The 26508-nt window shown below is 27.2% G+C and overlaps 4 protein-coding genes across 5 annotated transcripts; all 4 read right to left on the reverse strand.

The window, feature by feature from the left end:
• Nucleotides 1-627: 627 nt before the first annotated feature.
• On the reverse strand, nucleotides 628-4975 carry LOC112637037 (odorant receptor 13a-like). 2 transcript variants are annotated; one of them, XM_025409920.1, is made up of 4 exons: nucleotides 4837-4975; nucleotides 3530-4001; nucleotides 1232-1414; nucleotides 628-1137 (listed from the first exon to the last, which is right to left on the reverse strand). In XM_025409920.1, the coding sequence occupies exons 1-4, from the start codon at nucleotides 4936-4938 to the stop codon at nucleotides 797-799; spliced, it is 1098 nt and encodes a 365-aa protein (XP_025265705.1). In that variant the 5' UTR covers nucleotides 4939-4975; the 3' UTR covers nucleotides 628-796. The 2 variants fall into 2 exon arrangements, with proteins under 2 accessions (XP_025265705.1, XP_019883249.1); XM_020027690.2 differs by having other exon boundaries at nucleotides 1232-1462.
• A 647-nt stretch (nucleotides 4976-5622) lies between these two features.
• Nucleotides 5623-8937, reverse strand: LOC109610018 (putative odorant receptor 71a). The gene is made up of 4 exons (XM_025409915.1): nucleotides 8741-8937; nucleotides 7359-7833; nucleotides 6107-6337; nucleotides 5623-6013 (listed from the first exon to the last, which is right to left on the reverse strand). Exons 1-4 carry the CDS (start codon nucleotides 8879-8881, stop codon nucleotides 5673-5675), a joined length of 1188 nt encoding a protein of 395 aa, XP_025265700.1. The 5' UTR covers nucleotides 8882-8937; the 3' UTR covers nucleotides 5623-5672.
• A 3806-nt stretch (nucleotides 8938-12743) lies between these two features.
• LOC109610026 (odorant receptor 13a-like) lies at nucleotides 12744-15499 on the reverse strand. Its single transcript, XM_020027687.2, has 4 exons — nucleotides 15358-15499; nucleotides 14033-14507; nucleotides 13267-13497; nucleotides 12744-13166 (listed from the first exon to the last, which is right to left on the reverse strand). The coding sequence occupies exons 1-4, from the start codon at nucleotides 15496-15498 to the stop codon at nucleotides 12826-12828; spliced, it is 1188 nt and encodes a 395-aa protein (XP_019883246.2). The 5' UTR covers nucleotide 15499; the 3' UTR covers nucleotides 12744-12825.
• A 556-nt stretch (nucleotides 15500-16055) lies between these two features.
• On the reverse strand, nucleotides 16056-25785 carry LOC105251727. The gene is made up of 8 exons (XM_025409843.1): nucleotides 25644-25785; nucleotides 24248-24719; nucleotides 23055-23285; nucleotides 22624-22958; nucleotides 18957-19145; nucleotides 17654-18122; nucleotides 16603-16833; nucleotides 16056-16507 (listed from the first exon to the last, which is right to left on the reverse strand). Exons 1-8 carry the CDS (start codon nucleotides 25782-25784, stop codon nucleotides 16167-16169), a joined length of 2409 nt encoding a protein of 802 aa, XP_025265628.1. The 5' UTR covers nucleotide 25785; the 3' UTR covers nucleotides 16056-16166.
• Nucleotides 25786-26508: the final 723 nt, after the last annotated feature.

A 26508-nucleotide genomic window follows, 5' to 3' on the forward strand; every position in this document is an offset into this window, starting at 1 on the left:
CACTTATTTGATCAGCGAGCGACCTTTCAGGGATCCTCCGTGGCAATCGGCATTGCATCCATTGAGTGAGATACCAATATCAGTTTGGAGTCGCATATCACTGTGTTAAAAAGCATTAGGTGTGAGGTCTGGATAGCTCAATAGTTTAGAGCAGTTGCCCGGAAAGCGAAAGACTCGGATTCGATTCCCGATCCAGCCACTTGCGCCTCACATATTTTTCTAGTCTGCGAATATTGTCTTCTAGCAATTATTCGTTAGGCTGAAAAAATGTGTGAATGCTCTCTCCATAGGATATGCATCAATGCCATTATCATGGATGGATTTTGTCGCTCGTTGACCAAATGAACGTAAAGACACGTCCGACCTCCTCCCACATACATCCCTATCTTTCTCTTCTTTGGCCGTGACAGAAGGAAAAAAATAAATTCAATTTGTTCAAGGATAAAAATGTGAGCAAATAGGTAATGCTTTTATTATTCTATATATCAATAAAATTAATTGAAAAATTACGCGACACAAATAACTTTACATGTCCATGAAAATATCTGTATACAAAATCAATATAACAATGTATGAAAAATTACTATGTATATAATTTATGATGTATGTGTGTATATTATTGATATTGTATAGAAAAAATTGATTTGGAACAAATGGATTAATGTGAGTGATAAATATATTGTCGTGGCATTTCAGTAAATTTTTTGTCGCATTTCTATTTTAAAATCATTATATCATATTTCGAAAGTATAAGATTTGCAGTTACCAATAACTTCTTTTAATTATATCTTATATTTCACTCTTCGAGCATTATACGGAGAACAGACAAATACGAAAATGAGGTTTTTAAAATGCTTACATAAGTTGACAGATTAACTACGATGAAATTTCCAGCCTGCAACGCGACTGGAGATTTTGTTTGCATAACAATAAAGTTTACGTTTCTCTGCAATTTTGTAGGAAAGCTGTACCATGCACTTTGATAAATAGAGAGTCCTATCTCCTCCATTTCAGATTTCAGGTAATTCCCGATAAAACTATATAATGTTAGTTGTATCAGAAAGGCACTCAGTGTCATTAAACTCTTCCCTATCATAATGATGTCATTGTCTTTCAACATTATAATGATCTGAAATCCTGCAAATAATATTTGTTGATTGAACATAAATCTTTCTTTATAAATATATAATTTACATAAATTTTTACTGAACAATCATAAGTGTATGTTTACCCATTATACATAATAATATGCTGATGATGAATAGTTCTATTAGCAATACAAAACTCATCAGATCGGAAAGTTCTCTGGCCAGCGTTATCAGTTCTTGATGTCTTTGAATTAAGGCGTTGAAACGATCGCATATTCGCGGACTTGTAACATCGAAGTTGATGAAATTGAGCCTCAGAATGTTCACTTGACCACAAACATGTAATGTAATGTTGAGAAACAATGCGTCGTTACCTTTGGGAAATGCATTGATGCGCCGAATTGTCTTATCGTATTGAAATATACATTTGTACTTATTATTCTATTGTAATTAAACATATAATTAAAAGATATGTCACAAAAAATAACACAAATAATATTTTTTTTATATTATATACATATATACATATATAGGATGTTTGATAAAGATTGGACCAACGCTCTTGAGCGGATAAAGCGCAGTAAACTAAACAGAAAAATCTTTACCAATTTTTACAATAATTGTTAAAATATTAATTAAAAAGGGTTTGCAAATAAGCATGCGTTTTATACAGTTAGACTATGGGATATGTGCTCTATATAGTTGTAAGCGTATCAATAGTGAAAGTCGTACGGCAGCAAAACACAAAAGTCGAAGAAGGTACGATCCAAACTTTTCGTTGTCATGTGCCACTCATCGCTGACATATCTATCAGCGATTCGCCATTGATGCGCCTAGAGCATACATCTTATGGTCTAGCCACATGGATCGCGCACTCATTGATCGATCTTCTTTAATATTTCGAAATTTTATTACAAATTAAATTATGTGGTTGTTTGCAAAATATAAGACTTTTTCGTTCAGTTTAACGAGATCTACTTGCATATTTTCAATGAGACACCTTACGTCAAACATTCTGTATATATATGTTTTTATACATCATTCTTTGCGTAAGGCGCGAAAGTTTTTTAAAAAAGTTTTTTTTAAAATTCAATAATTCATTATGTCATATATAATTATTTTTATCTTTATCTTTTAATAAAGAAATTCTTCCATTTAATTTAATATACCCTTTAATATATCTCTTTTAATAAAGAAATTCTTCCATTTAATTTAATATACCTGATCAGGTAATTTGGTTGATTTTAATATATCTTAAATTATATATATATATATATATATATATATATATATATATATATCTCAATGGGACAAATTGAACTATGTGATTATGAAACCAAACAAGAACTTCCGCGCCTTTGCAATATTTTCTATAATAGATGAAATAGTTAATATAATATAAATAAGATTAATAAAAATCTTTATACATATAAAATAACCCAGATAGCACAAAAAACATTCTCCTGAATGTATCCAAAATAATTCAAGATGATTTGCGTAAAATGTTTTAAGATAGTACTACAAATTTATTTTATTAAAATTTAATATGTGATTATTATTTTTTTTTAAGTTATTTAATATAATTCAGAAATCTCTTACGTATATGTATTGTAGAGGTTTTGATGGAGAAAAGATGATTTAATATATAATAATACAAAATTATAGATTTATTATTATAATTTCCCTACAGATAGAAATATATCGGAGTAGGCTAGCGAGGGTGAAGGGCGGGGGGAGTTAAATGGGGACATAAGATGTTGCTATTTGTTTGACCTTGAAGAGTCACCTGAAGATCACCTTTAACTTTTTAAATGGGACATCCTATATACTTTTGCATATTCTTGTAGCTTGCCTCAAGAGCTTTCCAAAACATTATAATAAAGTATTTTATTTAAAGTAGTTATTTTAATATAAAATTAAGAAATGATTTCAAGCCTCATAACTCGGAAAGTACTCAATGAAAAAATACTTTATTATAGTGTTTTGGAAAGCTCTTGAGACAAGCTACAAGAATATGTAAAAGTATGTAAAGTATCCTATTTAAAAAGTTGGAGGTGACCTTCATCTGATCTTCAGGTGACTCTTCAAGGTCAAACTAATCATGCACCATCTTATGTCCCCCTTCAAGCCATATAACTTTTGTCTGAAATATATATATTCATATATATATATATATATATATATATATATATATATAATAAAATATAAATGTCTCATAAATGTTTATTAGATAGTTATTGGATACCAGTAAAATATCTGCCTTGTCTATTATATTGGATGACCTATGGATTTCCAAAGATCTATGACTATCTGAGAAATTTTATGTTAAAACACACAACACAAACAACACACACAACACACACACACATTCTTGTTTGTTATAATATTAGATAAAATATGATATATTCATAAAAAATACATAAATATTAACTATATATTACCAAGATTAGTTGTAGACGCAAATATCATTGCAACAGTTTCAAGCAGACAGAAGATTTTAAACATATTCGTTGGAAAATTAAAATATTCCAGAGCGCATCTTGATGGCATAGCGTACTCTAGTGTCATACTTTCATTTATTATGTTAATCTGATTACTATCATAATCTAAAATAGGAACTATTCCAGATATTAGATTACTAAAGTAAGCAATGCTCATTAAAGAAGAGCAAAGAATCCTTCCTATAAAAGCATGTTTTCGCATAATTTTGCGCTCTTTTATGTTGTCAATTGTTAGATAATCATTTAAGGCAGAACTGTAATTGATAATTAAACTATTTGCATATATGCGGAACCATGTCGTCTTCAGCACACCAAGCAATCCGCAACAGATTATCATCAGACACTCTATGCTTTGCGTTACGTCAGTACAGCCCATACATATCTCCATAGACGGCAAAATCACAACTAGGCTCTGTTGATATATTTCCCCACATATAATGTTTGGTGCTCAATAAAAATATATTTCACTACTAACTCAATAAATTTTTACTAATAAATATGCTATAATCATAAAATGTGAATGCTACTTTTTCATTCTCACGCTTCTTTCCGCTTAATTTTTATCAATTTTTTCTTTCTCTTTCATTCTATAAAAGACGGTAATAAACGATAAAAAAACGTTTTTTTCTTTAAGATTAATGTAAAGTCTTATACATATATCAATATATTTGTATATATTTACTATTTATATATTTTTTGTATACAATTTTATGTCAATCTTGAGATATAAAAATAATACAAAAATATATATTATTAAAATAATATATGGGTAACAAAATTTATGTAAATAAAAAATTTCTCTTCTTCAACATATAAAATACGCGAAAAAATATAACAATATTCAAAATCAAAGTGACATTATATAACTATTTTGTTTTATATGTGTTCGTTATGATGAAATCATGAAATAAATAATATGTAGCTTTTTATAATATTTCGTAGAAGGATCGTATGATTTTTATACATGTTTAAGAAAAAATAGACATAAATCTTAAAACAAATATTCTTATTGTTATAATTTTTTAATGACTTACAATTATGCTGATTTACAACACATCTAAAGTGCTTTTAAAATTCATAACCGTTTCATACCATTCATTATCCAAAATTCAAAATATAAAATCTTGCATGCTCATCGTTACACCGAAGTTTTCTCCAATCAATTGCAATATCGTAGGTAATATTCCGTGTCATCTTCGAACGATCGCGAGTATATCAATGATCTTCGATTTCGAAAAGATACTTACCGCACAACAAGTGCCTAAGGCACAACGTAACAGCGAATAAAGGTCATAAACTTGAAGTGGCCATACACCGATAGGCCATGTAATCAATTTAAAAGGGGTCATCGCGTATGCGATATCATTCTTATATTGTTCACTTGTCATTGTGGAGATAATGGCTTTAACTGATGCCAATAACCAATGATCGGCTTGCTATATTGTCACAACGCAGGCATTCCAACTCATTTACTATTCAACGTAACATTTATTATTCAATGTGAAGTATATATACTTATCAGTCTCTCTTTTGAAGCACTATGATTGCACAACGCTTTTACATAAAATTATTGTCCAGTAAAAATTTATATGATACAATTTCTAAATTGTTACCGTCGAGAAATTTTTTTTTCTTGAGCGGGATCGTATGCATTTGACTTACCTGTATGTACGCACATTGTAATACTTTATCTCGATATTATTTAGTCAATAAGTAGCATAATTTCAATTTGATCAAAGATGAAGATGCGAAAAAATAAATATTGTTCTTATTATTCTATATACCAACAAAATTAATTGATGGAAAATTACGCGACACAGATAAATAATTTTACCTATGTTCGAAAATATCTGTCTACAAATTTAATTTTATAATGTATAAATAATAAATTTAATATGTTTATATTCTTGATATTGAGTAGGAAAAATTGATTTGGAACAAATAGATTAATGATAAGTATATTGACGTAGCACTTCAGTAAACATTTTTTTATGTATTTCTATTTTAAAATCATTATATCGTACTATTTTAAAGGTATAAAATGTTTGCAGTTTTCAAATTTTTTTAAATTACATCTTATATTTCACACTTCCAGCATTATACGAAGTACAGACAAATAGGAAAAAGAGGTTTTTAAAATGCTCACATAAGTTGACAGATTGACTACGATGAAATTTCCAGCCTGCAACGTGACTGGAGATTTTGTCTGCATAAGAATAAAGATTATGTTTCTTGCCAATTTCCTAGGAAAGCTATGCCAAGCACTTTGATAAATAGAGAGTCCTATCTCCTCCATTTCAGATTTCAAATAATTCCCGATAAAACTATACAATGTTAATTGTATCAGAAAGGCACTTAATGTCATTAAACTCTTTCCTATCATAACGATATCATTGACTTTCAACGCAAAGATGAATTGAAATCCTGAAAAGAATACTTGTCTGCTAAATCTTTAATTTTATAAATTTATAATTCATATATTTCGCTAAACATAATCATAATTAATGTAATATTCACCCATTATACATAATAATATGCTGATGATGAATAATTCTATTAGCAATACGAAACTGATCAGATCGGCAAGTTCTCTGGCCAGCGTTATTAGATAACAATGTCTTTGAATTAGCACGTTAAAACGATCGTATATTCGTGGACTTGTGACATCGAAGTTCATGAAATGGAGCCTTAGAATGTTCACTTGACCGCAAACATGCAATGTAATGTTGAGAAATAATGCGTCGTTACCTTTGGGAAATTGTACCGAATTGTCTTATTGCATTGAAATATATATATATATATATATATATATATATATATATATATGTATTTATTATTCTATTGTAATTAAACATGTTTCTTAAATTAAAAAATTAAATATGTGTCACAAAAAACAAGTAATATTTTTCTTATGTTTTAATGTATATGTTTAAAACATAATATCTTTTGCATAAGGCGCGAAAGTTTTTTTAAAATTTTGTCTCTTTTTTTAAATAAATTGTAATTGTAATTTTTTTTAAATTTTGTTTCTTTCTTCAAACAAGCTGTAATGATACATTAAGTGTGCCATATGATATTATTTTCATTTGCATTTTTAATAAAAAAATTTGCCGTTAAATGTAATATAATTGTAATAAATTGCTACTAATATTTTATATGTATATATCAGAAGAATTGAATATGATTTTAATATATGATCATAGATCATTTTATTTTGAACAATTTACCATAGAACCACTCAAACTTCCGCGCTTCTGCAATATTTTCTATAAATGAAAAAATTAATATAGTAATAAATAAGATTAATAAAAATCTTTATATTAAGAATAACCCAGATAGCACAATACATTCTTATGATTTTTCTGATTATATCCATAAAGATATTTGTGTTAAATATTTTAAGATGTTTTATAAATTTATTGTTTATGAAAATATAAAATATTTAATATGTTTATTATCTTATGTGTAATCTTATGTGTTTAATATAATTTAGAAATCTTATATATATATATATATATATATATATATATATTATGTTAAAATATAAATATTTCATAAATATCCACTGGATAATCACTGAATGTTTGTAGGATATCTGTCCTATCTACTATATTGAATATTCTTTGGATTTTCAGATGATATTTATGTGTTATCTGGGAAACTATTTATTAAAAAATTCTTGTTTTCTAGTAATACTAGATAAAAATGTAAAATATAAAATATCTATAAAAAATAAGGAAATATTAGATAAATATTAGATAAATATTACCAAGATTTGTTGTAGTCGAAAAAATCACTACAACAGTTTCGATAAGACAAGAGATTATGTACATGCTTGTAGGAAAATTAAAGTATTCCAATGCACATCTTGATGGCAGAGCGTATTTTAACATTTTATCTTCGTTCGTCATGTTAATCCGATTACTATGAACATAATCAAAAAAAGGAATTATCGCATATGTTAAACAACTAAGGTAAGAAAAGCCCATCATAGAACAGCAAAGAATCCTTCCTATAAAAGCATGTTTTCTCATAATATCGCGATCTTTCGCATTGTCAATTGTTAAATAATCGTTCAGAGCAGAATCGTAATTGATAATTAAACTATTTGCGTAAATGCGAAACCATGTTGTCTTCAGCAAACCAAGCAATCCGCAACAGATTATTGTCAGACAGTCTATATTCTGCTCTACGTCAGTACAACCCATGTATAACTCCATGGAAGGCAAGATCACAATTAGGCTCTGTTGATACATTTTCCCATATATGATGTTTCGTGTTTGAAAGAATATCTCACTCCTAACTGAACAAATTCTTACTAATAAATATTCTATTAAAATGTGAATACTACTTTTTCATTTTCATACTTCTTTTCACTCAATCTCTCTCATTTCTTTTCTTTCTCTTTTATTCTATAAAAGACGGTAAAAAAACCGTTTTTTTTAAAGATTGACTCATAAATGCAAAGTGTTATACATATATTAATATATTTGTATATTTATATATACTATTTATATATTATGCATACAGTTTATATATATCAATCTTTATATATAAAAATAACACAAAAATCTAATATCTGTATTAAAATAATATATATGTAATACAACTGTATTAAAATAATATATATGTCATACAACTTATGTAAATAAAAGATTTCAAAATATAAAATACAGAAATACAGAAAATTTCAAAATATAAAATTTAGAAAATAAATTTAATAATATTCAGAATAGAAGTGACATTATATAACTTTTATTTTACATATCGTTACGATGGAATCATGAAATAAATAATGTAGCTTCTTATAATAAGTAATCTAGTTTTTATGATATTTTGTGAGAAGAATCGTATTATTTTTATACATGTTTAAGAAAAAATACACGTAAATCATGAAACTTGAAACTTGAAATATTATTATTGTTATAATTTTTGTAATGACTTACAATTGTGCTGATTTACAACTCATCTAAAGTGCTTTTACAGTTCACAAAAGCGTTTCATATCATATGCATTACCCAAAATTCAAAATAAAATCTTGCTATGCTGATCGTTACACCGAAGTTTTTGTTCAACCAATTATAATATTCCGTGTCGTCTTTGAATGATCGCGAATATGTCAATGATCTTCGACTTCCAAAAGATACTTACCGCACAACAAGTGCTTAAGATACAACGTAAGAGCGAATAAATGTCATAAACTTGAAGCGGCCATACACCGATAGGCCATGTAATCATTTTGATAGGGGTCATCGCGTACGTAATATCGTCTTTCCATTGTTCAATTGCCATTGCGAGATAATGACTCTAACTGATAACCAATGATCCGTTCCCTATATGGTCACAACGCTAGTATTGCAACTCATTTTTTATTCAATATGAAATTTATGCCTCAGTCTGCCTTAAAGCATTATAGCAAAATGCAAATAACTACGCTCTTATAGGAAATATTCTTGAGTAAAAATTTATATGATACAATTTTTCTAAATTGTTACCGTCCATCTATCAACTATTTTTTTTTATTGCGTAGAACGATATTCGCATTTTTCGCTTACTTATATGCTTGCAATGTATTGGATTTTTATTTCGATATTCAATTGGCAACATTAATATATATATATATATATATATATATATATATATATATATATATAGAGCATAGATTGAAAAATGAAAATATAAGCAGTAACTTGCTTTTTTTATATGTCAAGTGAAAATTAATAAATAGAGACACATGATGTAAGTAATTTTGTATGTTGGAAATGTTTGTCCTCAAATTCAATATAATAATGCATTAATAGTAATTTTAAGTCCACACTCGAAGAATTCGTAGAAGGAATTGACATAACAATTATCTCGAAATTGGACGAGAAATTTTGTTGCATATGATTCGGCTCGAATAAATTCTAAACCCACGGCACACGATGCGATTTTTCATGCATAGTTGCATGGCTGTATAATAGCGTGGTCTTAAACAGATTCCTACAATTTTGTTTCTCTATTGATTTTGACTAAGAAATTTGACAATAAATGTATTTTGTTCTTATCATTTAATTAATCTTATTATTTAATATTGTTTGTTATTTTACATTTTTATTACGTTATATTATCTTACCGCTGTTGTGAACATTACAAGCAGCTGAACATTTAAATTATACCATTTTTTGCAAAGACCGTACATCAAGTATTCATATCATTGATCTTTGAAAAGCTGTAATCTGTACCACTGTTCCAATTTGTCTTCTTTCATGTTTGGCGATTGCTAGTTTTGAAAACTAACTAGGAAGATTGTGATTGTCTTGAATATTACATATTTCGTCGGCCGGAACAATGGCTTACATTTATCCCTCGCAAAAATAATTACTGTAGTTTGTATGCACACATTCTTTCCGCACATCAATCGGTCTTTAGGGTCGTGAAATAAGTGAAGTTTTGCTATCGCATCTTTTTAAATTTCTATTTTCTATTTTCATATGTAATAGATAATAAATATAGTAACTGATAAATTTTGATATCTTAATTTTACTAAAAATTTTAAATTTTACTAAAAAATCGAATGTACATAATTTATAAATAATCGCTCGTTTCTTGAGTATCGTATTGATAATTTATAAATATTTTTAATAAAAAATACAAAAAATATTTTAGTAAAAAATTATGATAATTTATATAAACGTATGGTGTTATTTTTATTCTTCAGTATATGTAAGACATTTCTCAATGTAGTAACATAAAATAATATATGTATAATAATGAGAAACAGATTTATTCTTGGAGTAAAGAAATGGAAAAAATTTATCAAAAAATAATATCACGCTTTCTAGGATGAGATAGATGATTTATATAGATGTTAAAGAAAAAAAATCATATTTATAATTATTTGTATTTGTAAGTTAATATCTTGAAAGGCACTTTTTTATTTATAAAATAATGATTCAACAAATGTACACACGAATATGATATAATATCTGATATATATGTGTCTTGCAAAAATCTTTGTTTTACATTTAAGAATATGACCAATATATAAATTGCAGTGCATATGAAACCTGAATATAGTATCATCGGAGTAAATATTGTGGATTTAAATGCATGTTTTTTCATATGATTATTCATGTGATCTTATAAAATTCATCATTCTTCGCGAACAATCAATTGTTGATAATAACGTCAATCATACTTCTAGCAAGTTTTCTTTAATTATCAATAATATGGAAATTTTTTAGCGTCAAAATTACTGTGTACATGAAAAATAATATAGTTCCAATGCTTGTATTGGACATCACGATGATTTCCAATAACTTCATAAATAGGAAGCTGAAAATCATTAACTAATAATGATCCTTTAAAATTATCGTAGGAAATATAGTTAACGTATATAATAAATGAGAAGATAGAAACAATAAAACATATTTATGAAATGTCTTCTAGTATCTTAATATTCCATAATAAACCTTCAAATTAACATATACATTTTGTTGAATCTATCTATTTATCTAACTACAAGTAATGCATAAATTTTATATTGTAAATAAATATACATTTAAGAAATTCAAGAAATATTTAGAAAAATATTTTATGAGTATTTTAGATATATAAATTCTTGCAAAATTGATATCATCATATTTGTTGGCTGCAACATGTTTCTATAATCCCTTTTTCTTGCCTGCTAATATATTTTTATAAATATTGCTTAAACTCCGTTGCATGATCGTGAATACCATCTTTTTTCGCAAGGGCCATTATTTTCACGAGGGGAAAAGACATATATGATATCATCGTTTCAAAGAACACGCGAAGACATTATAGTAGTTGTATAAATTGGACAGTTTACAACAACTACTCTGATCGAAGTTCGTTCTTGCAAATTCTATGTTCAACTTGTGAATATTATCTTTATTATTGGATTGCGATGGATTGATAAAATATGATGCTTTCACGAGGTTCATATTTTATTAGCTGTAAAGGACATCTCAAAGGATAATAAAATAAATGTAAAATAGGAATGTGTGTCTATACACTGTAAAATTAGATAATTAGAGAATTTAATTTGAAGAACTATATTTTAAGAATAATTAATTAAGAAATTAATAATAAATATAAATTGATATTAATAAAAATTTGCTCCTTTGTGTCATAAATAGTCAGATAATCGTTCAGAGCAGAATTGTAATTAATAATTAAACTATTTGGACAAATTTGAAACCATATTATCTTCAGCACACAGAGCATTCCGGCACAGATCATTATCAGACAGTTTATATTTTGGTTTACGTCAGTACAATCCAAGAACATTTCCATAGAAGGCAAGATCACAACTAGGATCACAACTAGGATCTATTGATTTCCCCATATACTTCTAAGACGAGAAATAAGACAAAATTTTGTATTACAAAAATCTTAATAACGCAAAAACTAATAATTTCCGAACCTATGTTGATTAACTTTTTTTTTCTTCTCTAAGCATGAGGAATCCATTCCTGAAATTTTGCCCACCATTTATGAAACACCCTGTATATTCCAACTCGTTTATTATTCAACGTGTCATAGAATATTTAACTTAAGGTATATATGGTTATCGGTCTATCTCTTTTAAAGCATTATGGCTAAATGCAAATAACCACTCTTTTACGTAAAATTGTCATCGAGTAAAAATTTATATGACACAATTTTTCTAAATTGTTACTGTCGAGCAAATATATTTTTTGTTGAGCGAGGTCATGCGTTTAGCTTACCTGTATATGTACATTATAGTACAAGTACTTTATCTCGCTATCTTGCTATATCTTGATTTGGCTAACTATAAGTAGGATAAATTCAATTTGTTCAAAGATGAAAATATGAGTAAATAAATATTGTTTTTATTATTTTATATACCAACAAAATTAATTGATGGAAAATTACGCGACACAAGTAAATTTTATATATCCGAAAATATCTGTTAACAAATTTATTTTAATAATTGTTTGAATAATAATTGTATATATATTACATATATATATATATATATATATATATATATATATATATTATTGATTTTGTATAGGAAAAGTTGATTTGGAACAAATAGATTAATGTGAGTGATAAATATATTGACGTGGCATTTCAGTAAACATTTTTTGATATTTTATTTGTATTTTTATGTCTTTTCCATTTTAAAATCATTATATCATACTATGTCGAAAGTATAAAATGTTTACAGTTTTTAAGTATTTTGTTTAATTACATCTTACTTTTCACACTTCGAGCATTATACGAAGTACAGACAAATATGAGAAAGAAGTCTTTAAAATGCTCACATAAGTTGACAGATTGACTACGATGAAATTTCCAGCCTGTAACGCAACTGGAGATTTTGTTTGCATAAGAATAAAGATTACGTTTCTTGCCAATTTTCTAGGAAAACTGTACCAAGCACTTTGATAAATAGAAATCCCTATCTCTTCCATTTCAGATTTCAGATAATTCCCGATAAAACTATATAACGTTAATTGTATCAGGAAGGCGCTCAGTGTCATTAAACTCTTTCCTATCATAACTATATCATTGACTGTCAATGCGAGGATGACCTGAAATCCTAAAAAGAATATTTGTTAGTCGAATGTAAATGTATTTCTTTATAAATGTGTAATTTACATGTTTTGCTGAACAATCATAAGTGTCATAATAATAGTCACCCATTATACATATTAATATGCTGATAATAAATAGTTCTATTAGCAATACAAAACTGATTAAATCGGCAAGTTCTCTAACTAGCATTATCAGGTAACAATGTCTTTGAATTAGCACGTTGAAACGATCATATATTCGTGGACTTGTGACATCAAAGTTCATGAAATGGAGTCTCAGAATGTTCACTTGACCACAAACATGCAATGTAATATTGAGAAACAATGCGTCGTTACCTTTAGAAAGTGCATTCATGTACCGATTAACTTATTGCATTAAAATACACATTTATATTTATTATTCTATTGTAATTAAAGCTAATTTTTGTAGTTAAAAGATATGTATCACAAATAATAATATTACAAATAATATTTTTTTTACGTCTAATATACATATATTTGAAACATAATATTTTTTGTATAGGCGCAAGTTTTCTAAAAATTTAAAGTTTCTTTTAAATAAGCAGTAACGAAACACGTTAAAGCTGTCATATATAATAATTTCTACATTGTTTAATTAAAAAAAAGATTCTACCATCTAATTTATTATGCATAATTAGGAGAACTGGAAGGTTTTAAAATATATTAATGGAATAATTTGTCATATAAAATCATGCACACTGTGGCGTCTTTGCAAAGTTTTCCATATCCAAGAAAAAAGATGCATAATATTAATAAAACTAGTAAACATATATATGTATGAAGAATAGTAAACTTTCGTTTACATTTATAATATTGAATAAAATAAACATGTAAATTAGATAAATATTACCAAGATTTGTTGTAGCTGCTATGATTAGTATAACAGCTTCGATGAGACAGGAGATTTTATATAAGCTCGTTGGAAAATTGAAATATTCCAGAGCGCATCTCGATGGTATTGCATATTTCGATACTGTATCTTCATTCGTTATGTTAATAAAATTATCTTGATTGTAATTCAAAAAAGGAGTTACCCCATATATTAGACAACTAAAGTAAGTAAAGACTAGTAAGGAAAGGCAAAGAATTCTTCCTACGAAAGAATGTTTTCGCATAATGTCGCGCTCCTTTATATTGTCAATCGTTAGATAATCGTTTAGAGCAGAGTTGTAATTGATAATTAAACTATTTGCATAAATGCGGAACCATGTCGTCTTCAGTACACCGAGCAATCCACAACAGATTAGTGTCAGACAGTCTATATTCTCCTCTATGTCAGTACAGCCCATGTATAACTCCATGGAAGGCAAGATCACAATTAGGCTCTGTTGATATATGTCGCATATATAATATTCCGTGCTCAAAAGAATATATTTCATTCCTAACTCAATAATTTTTACTAATAAATATTCTATTAAAATGCGAATGCTACTTTCTGAATTTCATGCTTCTTTTCGCACAATTTTTCACAACTTTTTCTTTCCTTTTCATTCTATAAAAGACGGTATGAAAAAAGGTTTTTTTTCAAATTAATTTATAAATGCAAAGCACTACATATATATAACAATGTAATTGTATATTTATTATTTGTATATTGTATATACAATTTTATGTCACAATCTCTAGACATAAAAACAACACAAAAATGTATATGTATATGTTAATTCCAATATTTGACAAAATTTGTGTAAATAAAAAATTTCTTTCCTTCAAAATATGAAACACATCAAAATATAACAAAATTTAATATTATTAAGAATTTAAATGACATTATATATAATTATATTATTCCATATACGATCATTATACTAGAATCATGAAATAAATAATGTAGTGCATGCTTCTATCATGATATTTCGTGAAAAGAATCATAATATTTTTATACATGTTTAAGAAAAAATATATAAATCATGAAACTTAAAAAAAATATTTCTTTTTATAATTTTTTAATGTGTGACTTACAATCGTGCTGATTTATAACTCATCTAAAATGTTACAGCTGACAAAATCTTTTCACCATATACAATATCCAAAATTCAAAATATAAAATCTTGCTCATCGTTATATCGAAATTTTCTCCAGAGAGTTGCAATATCAACGTAAGTAATATACTCCGTGTTGTCTTCAAACAATCGCGAATATGTCAATGATCTTCGAGTTCCAAAAGATACTTACCGCACAAAAAGTAGCTAAGGCACAACGTAACAATGAATAAATGTTATAAACTTGAAGGGGCCATACACCGATAGGCCATGTAATCAATTTGAAAGGAGTCATCGCATGTACCATATCGTGCTTCCATTGTTCAATTGCCATTGTCGACATAATGACTCTAACTGATGTCAATAACTCATGATCCACTTGCTATATCGACGCAGGTATGCCAACTCATTTTTTATTCAACATGAAATGCATACCTCTCAGCCTATCTCTCTTAAACCATTAATGCAAATAACTGTTTTTGGGAAATGGAAAATGTCGTTGAATAAAAATTTATAACACATTTTTCAAATTGTCTCTTGCGAGTAACTACTTTTTTTGTTGAGCAGACTTATGTATGTTTTGCTTATATATATGCATACTATATTTATCTCGATATTCGTTTGGCTAACAATAAGTCGTATAAAGTCAATTTGTTCAGATGTGAAAATATGAATAAATAATTTTTTTTTAATTCCACAAGCCAACAAAAATTAACTGATAGACACTTATGCGACACAAGTAGATAATTATTGAAAATTCAATTCTTCAATTTCAATATAAAAATATATTAATAGTAAAAAAAATTCAGATATGTGCATATTATTAATTTTGATAGGAAATATTTATTTGGTACAAGAACTTATATGGATAATAAGTTTATTTACTTGGCTTTTAAACATTTCTAAACATAAACACTTCTTCATTTTATTTTGAAAGTCTTATATGGTTTCTATTTTAAACTTATTAAATATTTACAGATTTCTTCATTCTCACTTTATACTTCACACTCCGACTATTATACGAAGTACAGACAAATACGAAAAAGAGGTTTTTAAAATGTTCACATAAGTGGACAAATTGATTACAATGTAATTTCCAGCCTGCAACATGACTGGGGATTTTGTCTGCATAAGAATAAAAATTACGTTTCTTGCCAATTTTGTAGGAAAATTATACCAAGCACTTTGATAAATAGAGAGTCCTATCTCTTCCATTTCAGATTTCAGATAATTCCCGATAAAACTATACAATGTTAGTTGTATCAAAAAGACACTCAATGCCATTAAACTCTTTCCTATCATTACGGTGTTACTGACTTCCAACGCGAAGATAAGTTGAAATCCTGAAAAGAATATATATTTGTCTGCTGAATGTAAATCTTTTTTTATAAATGTTTAACTTACATATTTTCCCGAATAATCATAATATTATATTTACCCGTTATGCATAATAATATGCTGATAATGAATAATTCTATGAGCAATATGAAACTGATCAGATCGGCAAGTTCTCTGGCCAGTGTTATTAGGTTTTGATGTCTTACAATTAATGCGTTGAAACGATCATAGATTCGCGGGCTTGTGACATCAAAATTGATAAATTGGATCCTCAAAATGTTTATTTGACCGCAAATATGCAATGTAATGTTGAGAAACAACCCGTCGTTACCTTTAAAAAATGGATCCATAAACGAATTTAAGTTATTGCATTGATATACAACACAGTATTTATTATCCTATTGCATATAGATTTATTTTTGTAATTAAAAATATATTTTATCGATGGGATAAAATGTCTTACTAATAAATTCGAATTTGTTTTAGAACGCTCTATAATTACTTTAGACACAATATTTTAAAAATATACTTGAAAAAAAAAAGTTGACAGTTTTATAGATTGATTTTTTAAATCATAAAGTTTGAATGCTACTTGTAAAAAATTCGATTCTTTACGACTTGATTTTCTCGATTCTTTAAAATTGCTTATAAATACAATACATTTTGAATCGTGCGAGTATTCATTCCAACATTTGAATATAATTTTTCTGCATTCGATTACTTTACAAGTGCAATATAAAAAATATTATTTTTTAACAGTATTAATCAAATCCTAGAAAATTTGATTATTGGACTAGACTTGGATTTTTAAAAGTATATTGAACTTGACCTATCTCTGATATGTATCACAAAATATAAATAAATAATATTGTTTTTATTTAATGTTTATTATATTGCAGTGCAAAAAAAATCTGTTATCTAATCTATTATATCTGATCAGGAAAACTGGTAGATTTTAAAACATAAAATTAATGAAATGGTTTGTCGTAAAATCATGCAAGCTTTATCACTTTTACAATGTTTTCAATCAAAAAAAGTGCATAATATTAATAAAATTAGTAAATTAATAATAAACTTTTTAATTAAACTTTTGAATACAAAAATTTTTATTTCGAATCTATATGTATAATCGAAACATAAGTAAATATTACCAACATTGGCTGTAGCCGCTAGTATCATTATAACAGTTTCGAATAAGCAGGAGATTTCATACATGCTTGTTGGAAAATTAAAATATTCCAGAGCGCATCTTGATGGCAGTCCATATTCCAATATCATATTCTCGTTTTTAATCTGATTATTTTTATCGTAATCCAAAAGCGGAATTATTCCATACATTACGCAACCAAAATAACAAAAGCCACACATAGAACAGCAAAGAAATCTTCCTATAAAGGCATGTTTTCTCATGATATCACGCTCCTTTGTGTTCTCAATCGTTAGATAATCATTAAGAGCAGAGTTGTAATTATCAATTAAATTTTTTGCATAAATGCGGAACCATGCCATCTTTAGCACACCGAGCAATCCACAACTTATTATTGTTAGACTTGCTATATTCTGGTCTACATCAGTACAGCCCATATATAGTTCCATGGAAGGCAAGATCACAGCTAGGCTCTGTTGATTGACATTTTCCCATACATGATGTTTTAAGCTCAAAAAAAAATATTTCACTCCTAACTCAATAATAGTTTTATTAATAAATATTCTATTAAAATGTAAATTCTATTTTCCCATTCTATATTTTTCTTAAATTTTTTAAATTTCTTTTTCTCTTTCTCTCTCTGTCTTTCACTCTATAAAATATGATATAAATAAAGTATTTTTTCGGACTTATTTATAAATGCAATACATATAATCGTATATTTACTTTTTATACATTTAATTTTATGAAATATTTAAATATTATAATGAAAATGTAAATTATATACTAAAATAATATATGCGTGTAATAATATTTGTATAAATAGAAAATTTTTTCTCTTTAAAATATGAAACACATAAAAAACGAAATTTAATTACTTAGAATTTATGTAACATTTTATCAGATTATTTATTTTGTTTCACATACAATTGTTATATTGGAACCATGAAATGAGTTATGTAGTACATGATATTTAGTGAAAAATATCCTATCATTTTATACATAATTTAAAAAAACATGTAAATTATAAAAAAAAGAAATCTTTATTATTGTTAAAATTTTTCAACGACTTATAATCGTGCTGATTTACAACTTATTTAAATTGTTACAGATTGCAAAAGCTATGATATGCATTATCAAGAATTGCAAAATCTTGTTATCTCCAACGTTATGCCGAAGTTTTTTCAGAACGTTGCAATATCAATGTTGAAAATATTTTTCGTCGTCTTCGTACGATCGCGAATTGTGTGTATGTATGTCTGATCTCTAAGTGTATATATGATCTATGAATTTCAAAAGATACTTACTGCACAACAAGTGCTTAAGATACTACGCAACAGCGAATAAGCATTATGGATTTGAAGTGGCCATATGCCGATAGGCCACGTAATTATTTTGAAAGGGGTCATCGCGTATGCGATATCATCCTTCCATCGTTCTCTTGCCATTGTCGATGTAATGACTTTAACTGATGCCAATAACCAATGATCCGCTTGCTATATCGATGCAACGCAAGTACTTTATCTCATTTTTTATTCAACATGATAAGTATACATGCTTATCAGTATACATGCTTATAAGTATACATGCTTCTCTATACTCTTAAAGTATGATAACTAAATGAGAGCGTAACTACGTTTTGATATAAAATTATCTTTGAGTAAAAATTTATATGGTACAATTCTAAATTGTTGCCGTCAATCAAGCAACTATATTTCTTTTGTTGGACAGAATCATGTGCGTGTTTTGCTTACTTATGTATATACGCACATTGCATTATATTTTAGCACATTGTACTACATTTTAATCGATATTCGTGTGTCTAACAATAAATATAGTATAAATATAGTATAAATATAGTATAAATATAGTATAAATATAGTATAAATTCAATCCGTGTCAAAAATGAAAAACAAATAACTTATTTTTTTATATTACGGAACAGTAAAATTAACAAATAAACAATTACGTGACATATAGCGTAAGTAACTTTTTATATTTGAAAATGTCTGTCCTAAGATTCAATATAATAATTGCAATAATAATAGTTTAATAATAATTTTACGTTTAGAACCAGGAGAAATATGGATCGAAAGAAGATCACAATTATAACTTCAAAATTAGATACTTTGAATATAATTCATGTTGAATAAATTCTCAGACTTGAAGACCGGTAAATGACTATTTGAATCACAATTATGTTGTTGTATCGAATATACACTAAGTTTCTTTTTGATAAGAAGAGAATCTCATCTCTTTTACGGAGAACGAATCTTCGTGCGATCTTAGAATGAAAACGAATTAGTGAATAGATAATTATTTTTAAAAAATTTTTGAATTTATTCTAAAAAATATTTTTTAATTCATATACATGATTTTATTCTAGTAATAAATTTATTATTAAACTTTTGCATGTGCGTATATGTGTGTGTGTGTGTGTGTTTGTTTATTTGTTTCGCGGGTGTTACGATAGTACGGAGTGATTTTAATATTAAACTCTTAGATTTTAACTGAATTACAATTTTATTCTTTTTTCTTTTTAATAAACGTAAATTAAATGGGTTGTGAAAGTATGTGCGAAGAAAGTTAATAGAATCGATAATTTTATCTACTATAGCAAAAAAAAAATAAGTCATTGGATTTAGAAAATAATAGAATAGAAAATCGACAAACATTGATTAATTTAAATAGCTAAAAAAATTTACTTAATTCTAATGAGAAAAGAATATAAGAAAGATTATGTTACTATTTGGGTTGACTCTTCTGATATATTGGTGATATGACACAAATGACTTAATTAGGAATCAAACCCGAATCTTTCCGCTTTCCATGTAACCACTTTTACCCTTGAATTGACAACAGATCTCACATCTTATACCACTTTCACAATACAGTACTTTCGCTCTTATGCAATGTCGCATAATCAGTAAAAAATTGCACTTTATATATAATATTATAATAATAAAATTGGTATAAGAGTTTCATAAGAATAAACTTAATAAAATTATGAAGGATGTCCCATCACTTCCGTAAAATACTTTAATAGTATACGGTAGAGATAAAATAGAATCAAAAAGTTTAATACGTAAATGTTAAGGCTGCAACAGCTTTTTTATAAGAGATGAAAGTTTTCCCATGATATCGCACAGAACTCGTGCATTCAGCTCCATAAGTACACTTAAACACCTTGCACAATGATAGGCAACAGTCAATAAGAACAGAAAGAGTATTTATTCTCTGCTCCTATTGGTGAGTATTTTCTGTTCCGCGTATTTATTAGTGAATAATTTCTATTCCTTATTTCTATTGCCTGTTGCCTAGCATTGTGCAAGGGGCTTTACATGTACTGATCAGCTATTATTGATTTTTTCATGTCAGGTGATATTGATTTTACGGCATGGTTGATTTTTTATTTTAATTTGTAATGAAAATAGATTCCTACAAATATTAGATTAAAAAGAAATGTATCTAATTTTTCAAATATGTGAAAACATTTTATAATTCTGTTTAAATATAATACTTAATCGATTATTTAAATTCTTATTTAAAAAAGAAAGTTTTTTGTATATTAATTACAATTTATTATATTAATTAATAATAAACGCATATAAGAAACGATAAAATCAGCTGTGTAGAATCATGAAAAAATCAATAACAAATGACAGATCGGTACGTGTATAAATGTAGTTACAAGCTCGAACGCGTGAATTCTACGCAACATCATTGCCAAACTTTAATCGTTTATAATTCAAAAACTATTGCAGCATCAATATTTTCGTATTAGAATCTTTGACTCCATTTTATCTCTAGAGTATGCTATTTGAGTATTGTACAAAGGTTGTGAGACAATCTGTATATGTAAAATAATAAACTATTAAGAAAATTTTTGTTTCCAAGAAATATCGGATAACACACAAAATACACACAGAAAATTAAATCAATATTACCAAAATTAGTTATACTCGCCAGTATCATTATAACACTTTCGACGAAATAGAAAATTTTATACATACATCTTGGAATATTGAAATATTCCAGAGTACACCTTGATGGCAGTGCATACATCAATATTATATCCTCATTCATTATGTTAATTCCATTACCTTGATCATAATCCAAAAGGAATGGAATTATTCCATATATTAGGTAACTAAGGTATGAAAAGTCCAACATGAAGCAAGAAAGAATCCTTCCTATAAAAGCATGTCTTCTCATAATATCACGATCTTTTGTATTGTCAATCGCCAGATAATCGTTCAGAACAGAGCCATAATTGTATCATTCTATTGTTTACTTGTCATTGTCGATACAATGGCTCTAACTAATGCCAATAACTGATGATCTAATCGCTATATCGACACGACACAAGTATTCTAATTCATTTTTTATTCAACATGAAAAGTATGCATGCTTATCAATTTATCTCTTTTAAACCATTAATACAAATAATTGTGTTTTTATGGAAAATGTCGTTGAATAAAAACTTATAATACATTTTCCAAATTGTTGTCATCTCTTGCGAGCGACTACTTTTTTGTTGAGCAGACTTATATATATTTTGCTTATTTATATACACACTATATTTACCACGATATTCGTTTGGCTAACAATAAGTCGTATAAAGTCAATTTGTTCAGATGTGAAAATATGAATAAATAATTTTTTTTATTCTACAAGCCAACAAAAATTAACTGATAGACACTTACGCGACACAAGTAGGTAATTATTGAAAATTTATCTTTAATTTCAATATAAAAATATATTAATAGTAAAAAAAAATTCAGATATGTGCATATTATTGATTTTGATAGGAAATACTTATTTGGTACAAGAACTTATATGGATAATAAGTTTATTTACTTGGCTTTTTAATAAACACTTCTTTATTCTATTTTGAAGGTATTATATGGTTTCTATTTTAAACTTATCAAATATTTACAGACTTCTTCATTCTCACTTCTTTATACTTCACACTCCGACTATTATACGAAGTACAGACAAATACGAAAAAGAGGTTTTTAAAATGTTCACATAAGTGGACAAATTGATTACAATGTAATTTCCAGCCTGCAACATGACTGGGGATTTTGTCTGCATAAGAATGAAAATTACGTTTCTTGTCAATTTTTTAGGGAAACTATACCATGCACTTTGATAAATAGAGAGTCCTATCTCTTCCATTTCAGATTTCAGATAATTCCCGATAAAACTATACAATGTTAGTTGTATCAGAAAGAGACTCAATGCCATTAAACTCTTTCCTATCATTACAGTGTTATTAACTTTTAACGCGAATATAAATTGAAATCCTGAAAAATATATACATTTGTTTGTTGAATGTAAATCTTTTTTTTATAAATGTGTAACTTACATATTTTCCCGAATAATCATAATATTATATTTACCCGTTATGCATAATAATATGCTGATAATGAATAATTCTATGAGCAATACGAAACTGATCAGATCGGCAAGTTCTCTGGCCAGCGTTATTAGGTTTTGGTGTCTTAGAATTAATGCGTTAAAGCGATCGTAGATTTGCGGACTTGAGACATCAAAATTGATAAAATGGATCCTCAGAATGTTTATTTGACCGCAAACATGCAATGTAATGTTGAGAAACAACCCGTCGTTACCTTTAAAAATGCATCGATGAACGAATTTAAGTTATTACATTGATATACAACACAGAATTTATTATTCTATTGCATATAAATTAATTTTTGTAATTAAAAATATATATTACCGATGGGATAAAATGTTTTACTAATAAATTCGAATTTGCACGTTTTCGAACACTATAATTACTTTAGAAACAATATTTTAAAAATATACTTGAAGTTGACAGGTTTTATAAACTGATTTTTTAATCATAAAGTTTGAATGTTACTTGTAAAAAATTCGAGTCTTTAGGTCTTGATTTTTTTGATTCTTTAAAAAGTGCTTATAAATACATTTTGAATCGTGCGAGTATTTATTCCAACATTTTAATATAATTTTTTTGCTATCGATTATTTTACAAGTACAATATAAGAAATATTATTTTTTAAGAGTATTAATCAAATTCTAGAAAATAAAATTTAATTATTGGACTAGACTTGGATTTTTAAATGTATATTGAATTTGATCCCATTTCTGATATGTATCACAAAATATAACAAAATAATATTGTTCTTATATTATTATTGTTCTTATATTATTGTTCTTATATTATATAATATTGTTCTTATATTATAACGCATTGCATAAGGCGTAAAAGTTTTTTAAAAATTTTTCTTTAAAGGAATAGTATTGATACACGTTAAAGCTATTATATATAATTATTTTTATAGATATCGTTTAAAAAAATCCGCTACCTGATCTATTATGTCTGATCAGGAAAACTGGAAAATTTTGAAGCATGAAATCAATGAAATGGTTTGTCGTCACGCAAACTTTAGCACCTTTACAATGTTTTTAATCAAAAAGAAATGTATAATATTAATAAAATTAGTAAAAAAATAATAATTAGTAAAATTAGTTTATTTATGTGTATGTAGACTAAACTTTTAAATACAACAATTTTTATTTCTAATATCAAAACATAAGTAAATATTACCAAAATTTGCTGTAGCTGCTATAGTTAATATAACAGCTTGGACGAGACAGGAGATTTTATACATGCCCGTTGGAACATTGAAATATTCCAAAACGCATCTCGATGGAATTGGATATTTCAATATCGTATCTCTATTCGTTATGTTAATGCGATTATCTGGATTGTAAAAGAAAGGAGTTACCCCATATATTACGCAACCAAAATAACTAAAACCCAACATGGAACAGCATAGAAACCTTCCTATAAAGGCATGTGTTCTCATGATGTCGCGCTCCTTTGTGTTCTTAATCGTCAAATAATCGTTTAGAGCTGAGTTGTAATTATCAATTAAATTTTTTGCATAAATGCGGAACCATCCCATCTTCAGCATACCGAGCAACCCACAACATATTATTGTTAAACATGTTATATTCTGTTCTACATCAGTACAGCCCATATGAAGTTCCATGGAAGGCAAGATCACAATTAGGCTCTGTTGATTGACATTTTTTCATACATGATGTTTTAAGCTCAAAAAAAATATGTCTTACTCTCTACTCAATAAATTTTTACTAATAAATATTTTATTAAAGTGCGAATCCTATTTTCTCATTCTTATAATTCTTTTAATTCTTAAATTCTTTAAATTTCTTTTTCTCTTCCTCTCTCAGTCTTTCACTCTATAAAATATGATATAAATAAAGTATTTTTTTTTTACTTTTTTATAAATGCAAAGCATTGTACATATAATCGTATATTTGTATATTTATTATTTATATATTTAATTTTATGAAGTCCTTAAATAGTATAATAAAAATGTAAATTACTAAAATAATATATGCGTGTAATAAAATTTGTATAAATAGAAAACATTTTTTTTAAATATAAAAAACATAAAAAGATGAAATTCAATATTATTTAGAATTTATGTGACATTTTATGTCAGATTTTATTTTGTTTCACATACGAGTGTTATATTGGAACCGTGAAAAAAGTAACGTAGTACATGATATTTCGTGAAAAATATCGTATCATTTTATACATAATTAAAAAAACATAAAAAAAAGTAACAATAATAAAGTAACAATAATAAAAATTAACAATAATAAAGATTTCTTTTTTTTATAAATTATAAAAAAAAGAAATCTTTATTATTGTTAAAATTGTTTAACGACTTACAATCGTGCTGCTTTACAACTCATCTAAATTGTTACTGCTAGCAAAAGCTATGATATGCATTATCAAGAACCGCAAAATCTTGTTATCTCTATCGTTATGCCGAAGTTTTTCAGAACATTGCAATTTCGATGTTGAAAATATTCTTCGTCGTCTTCGTACGATCGTGAATTGTGTGTATATACATATGTGTCTAATCTTTGAGTGTATACATAATCTTTGAGTTTCAAAAGATACTTACCGCACAACATGTGCCTAAGGCACTACGCAACAGCGAATAAATATTATAAATTTGAAATGGCCATATGCCGATAGGCCACGTAATTATTTTGAAAGGGGTCATCGCGTATGCGATATCATCCTTCCATCGTTCTCTTGCCATTGTCGATATAATGATTTTAACTGATGCCAATAACCGATGATCCGGTTGCTATATCGATGCAACGCAAGTCATCATCTCATTTTTTATTCAACATGATAAGTATACATGTTTATCAGTCTCTATACTCTTAAAGCATTATAAGTAAGGGGGAGCGTAACTACGTTTTATGTAAAATTGTCGTTGAGTAAAAATTTATACAGTACAATTTTTTCTAAGTTGTTTTCGTTTATCAAGCAACTATATTTTTTTTGTTGAACGGAATAATAAATTATATGCGCATTTTGCTTATTTATATACTCGCACATTGTAGTACATTTTAGCATATTGTACCACTTTATTCAATATTTACTAGGCCAAGAAAAAATATAGAAATAGATTCAAAAATTATTCAAAGATGAAAATATAAACACATATAATTTGCTTTTTTATACTGCAAATCAACAAATCGGCAAATACAGAATAATGCGACACATATGTAAGTAATTCTACGTATCAAAAAATGCTTGTCCTCAAATTCAATATAATAATGCATTAATAGCAATTTTACACACAGATCCGGAGAATAATGGATCGAATAAAGAGGCGCTACATCTATAATCTCGAAATTGAACGAGAATCACTTATCGAACGATATTTCTTTATCATCAATCCGACGATCATGGACGTAATTTCACAAAAGGAAGGAATAATGGAATTAGTAGAATGTAACATTAATTTAAGTTTA

Source organism: Camponotus floridanus, unplaced genomic scaffold (assembly GCF_003227725.1).
Source record: "Camponotus floridanus strain SB8 unplaced genomic scaffold, Cflo_v7.5 scaffold29, whole genome shotgun sequence".
NCBI classification, from domain to species: domain Eukaryota; kingdom Metazoa; phylum Arthropoda; class Insecta; order Hymenoptera; family Formicidae; genus Camponotus; species Camponotus floridanus.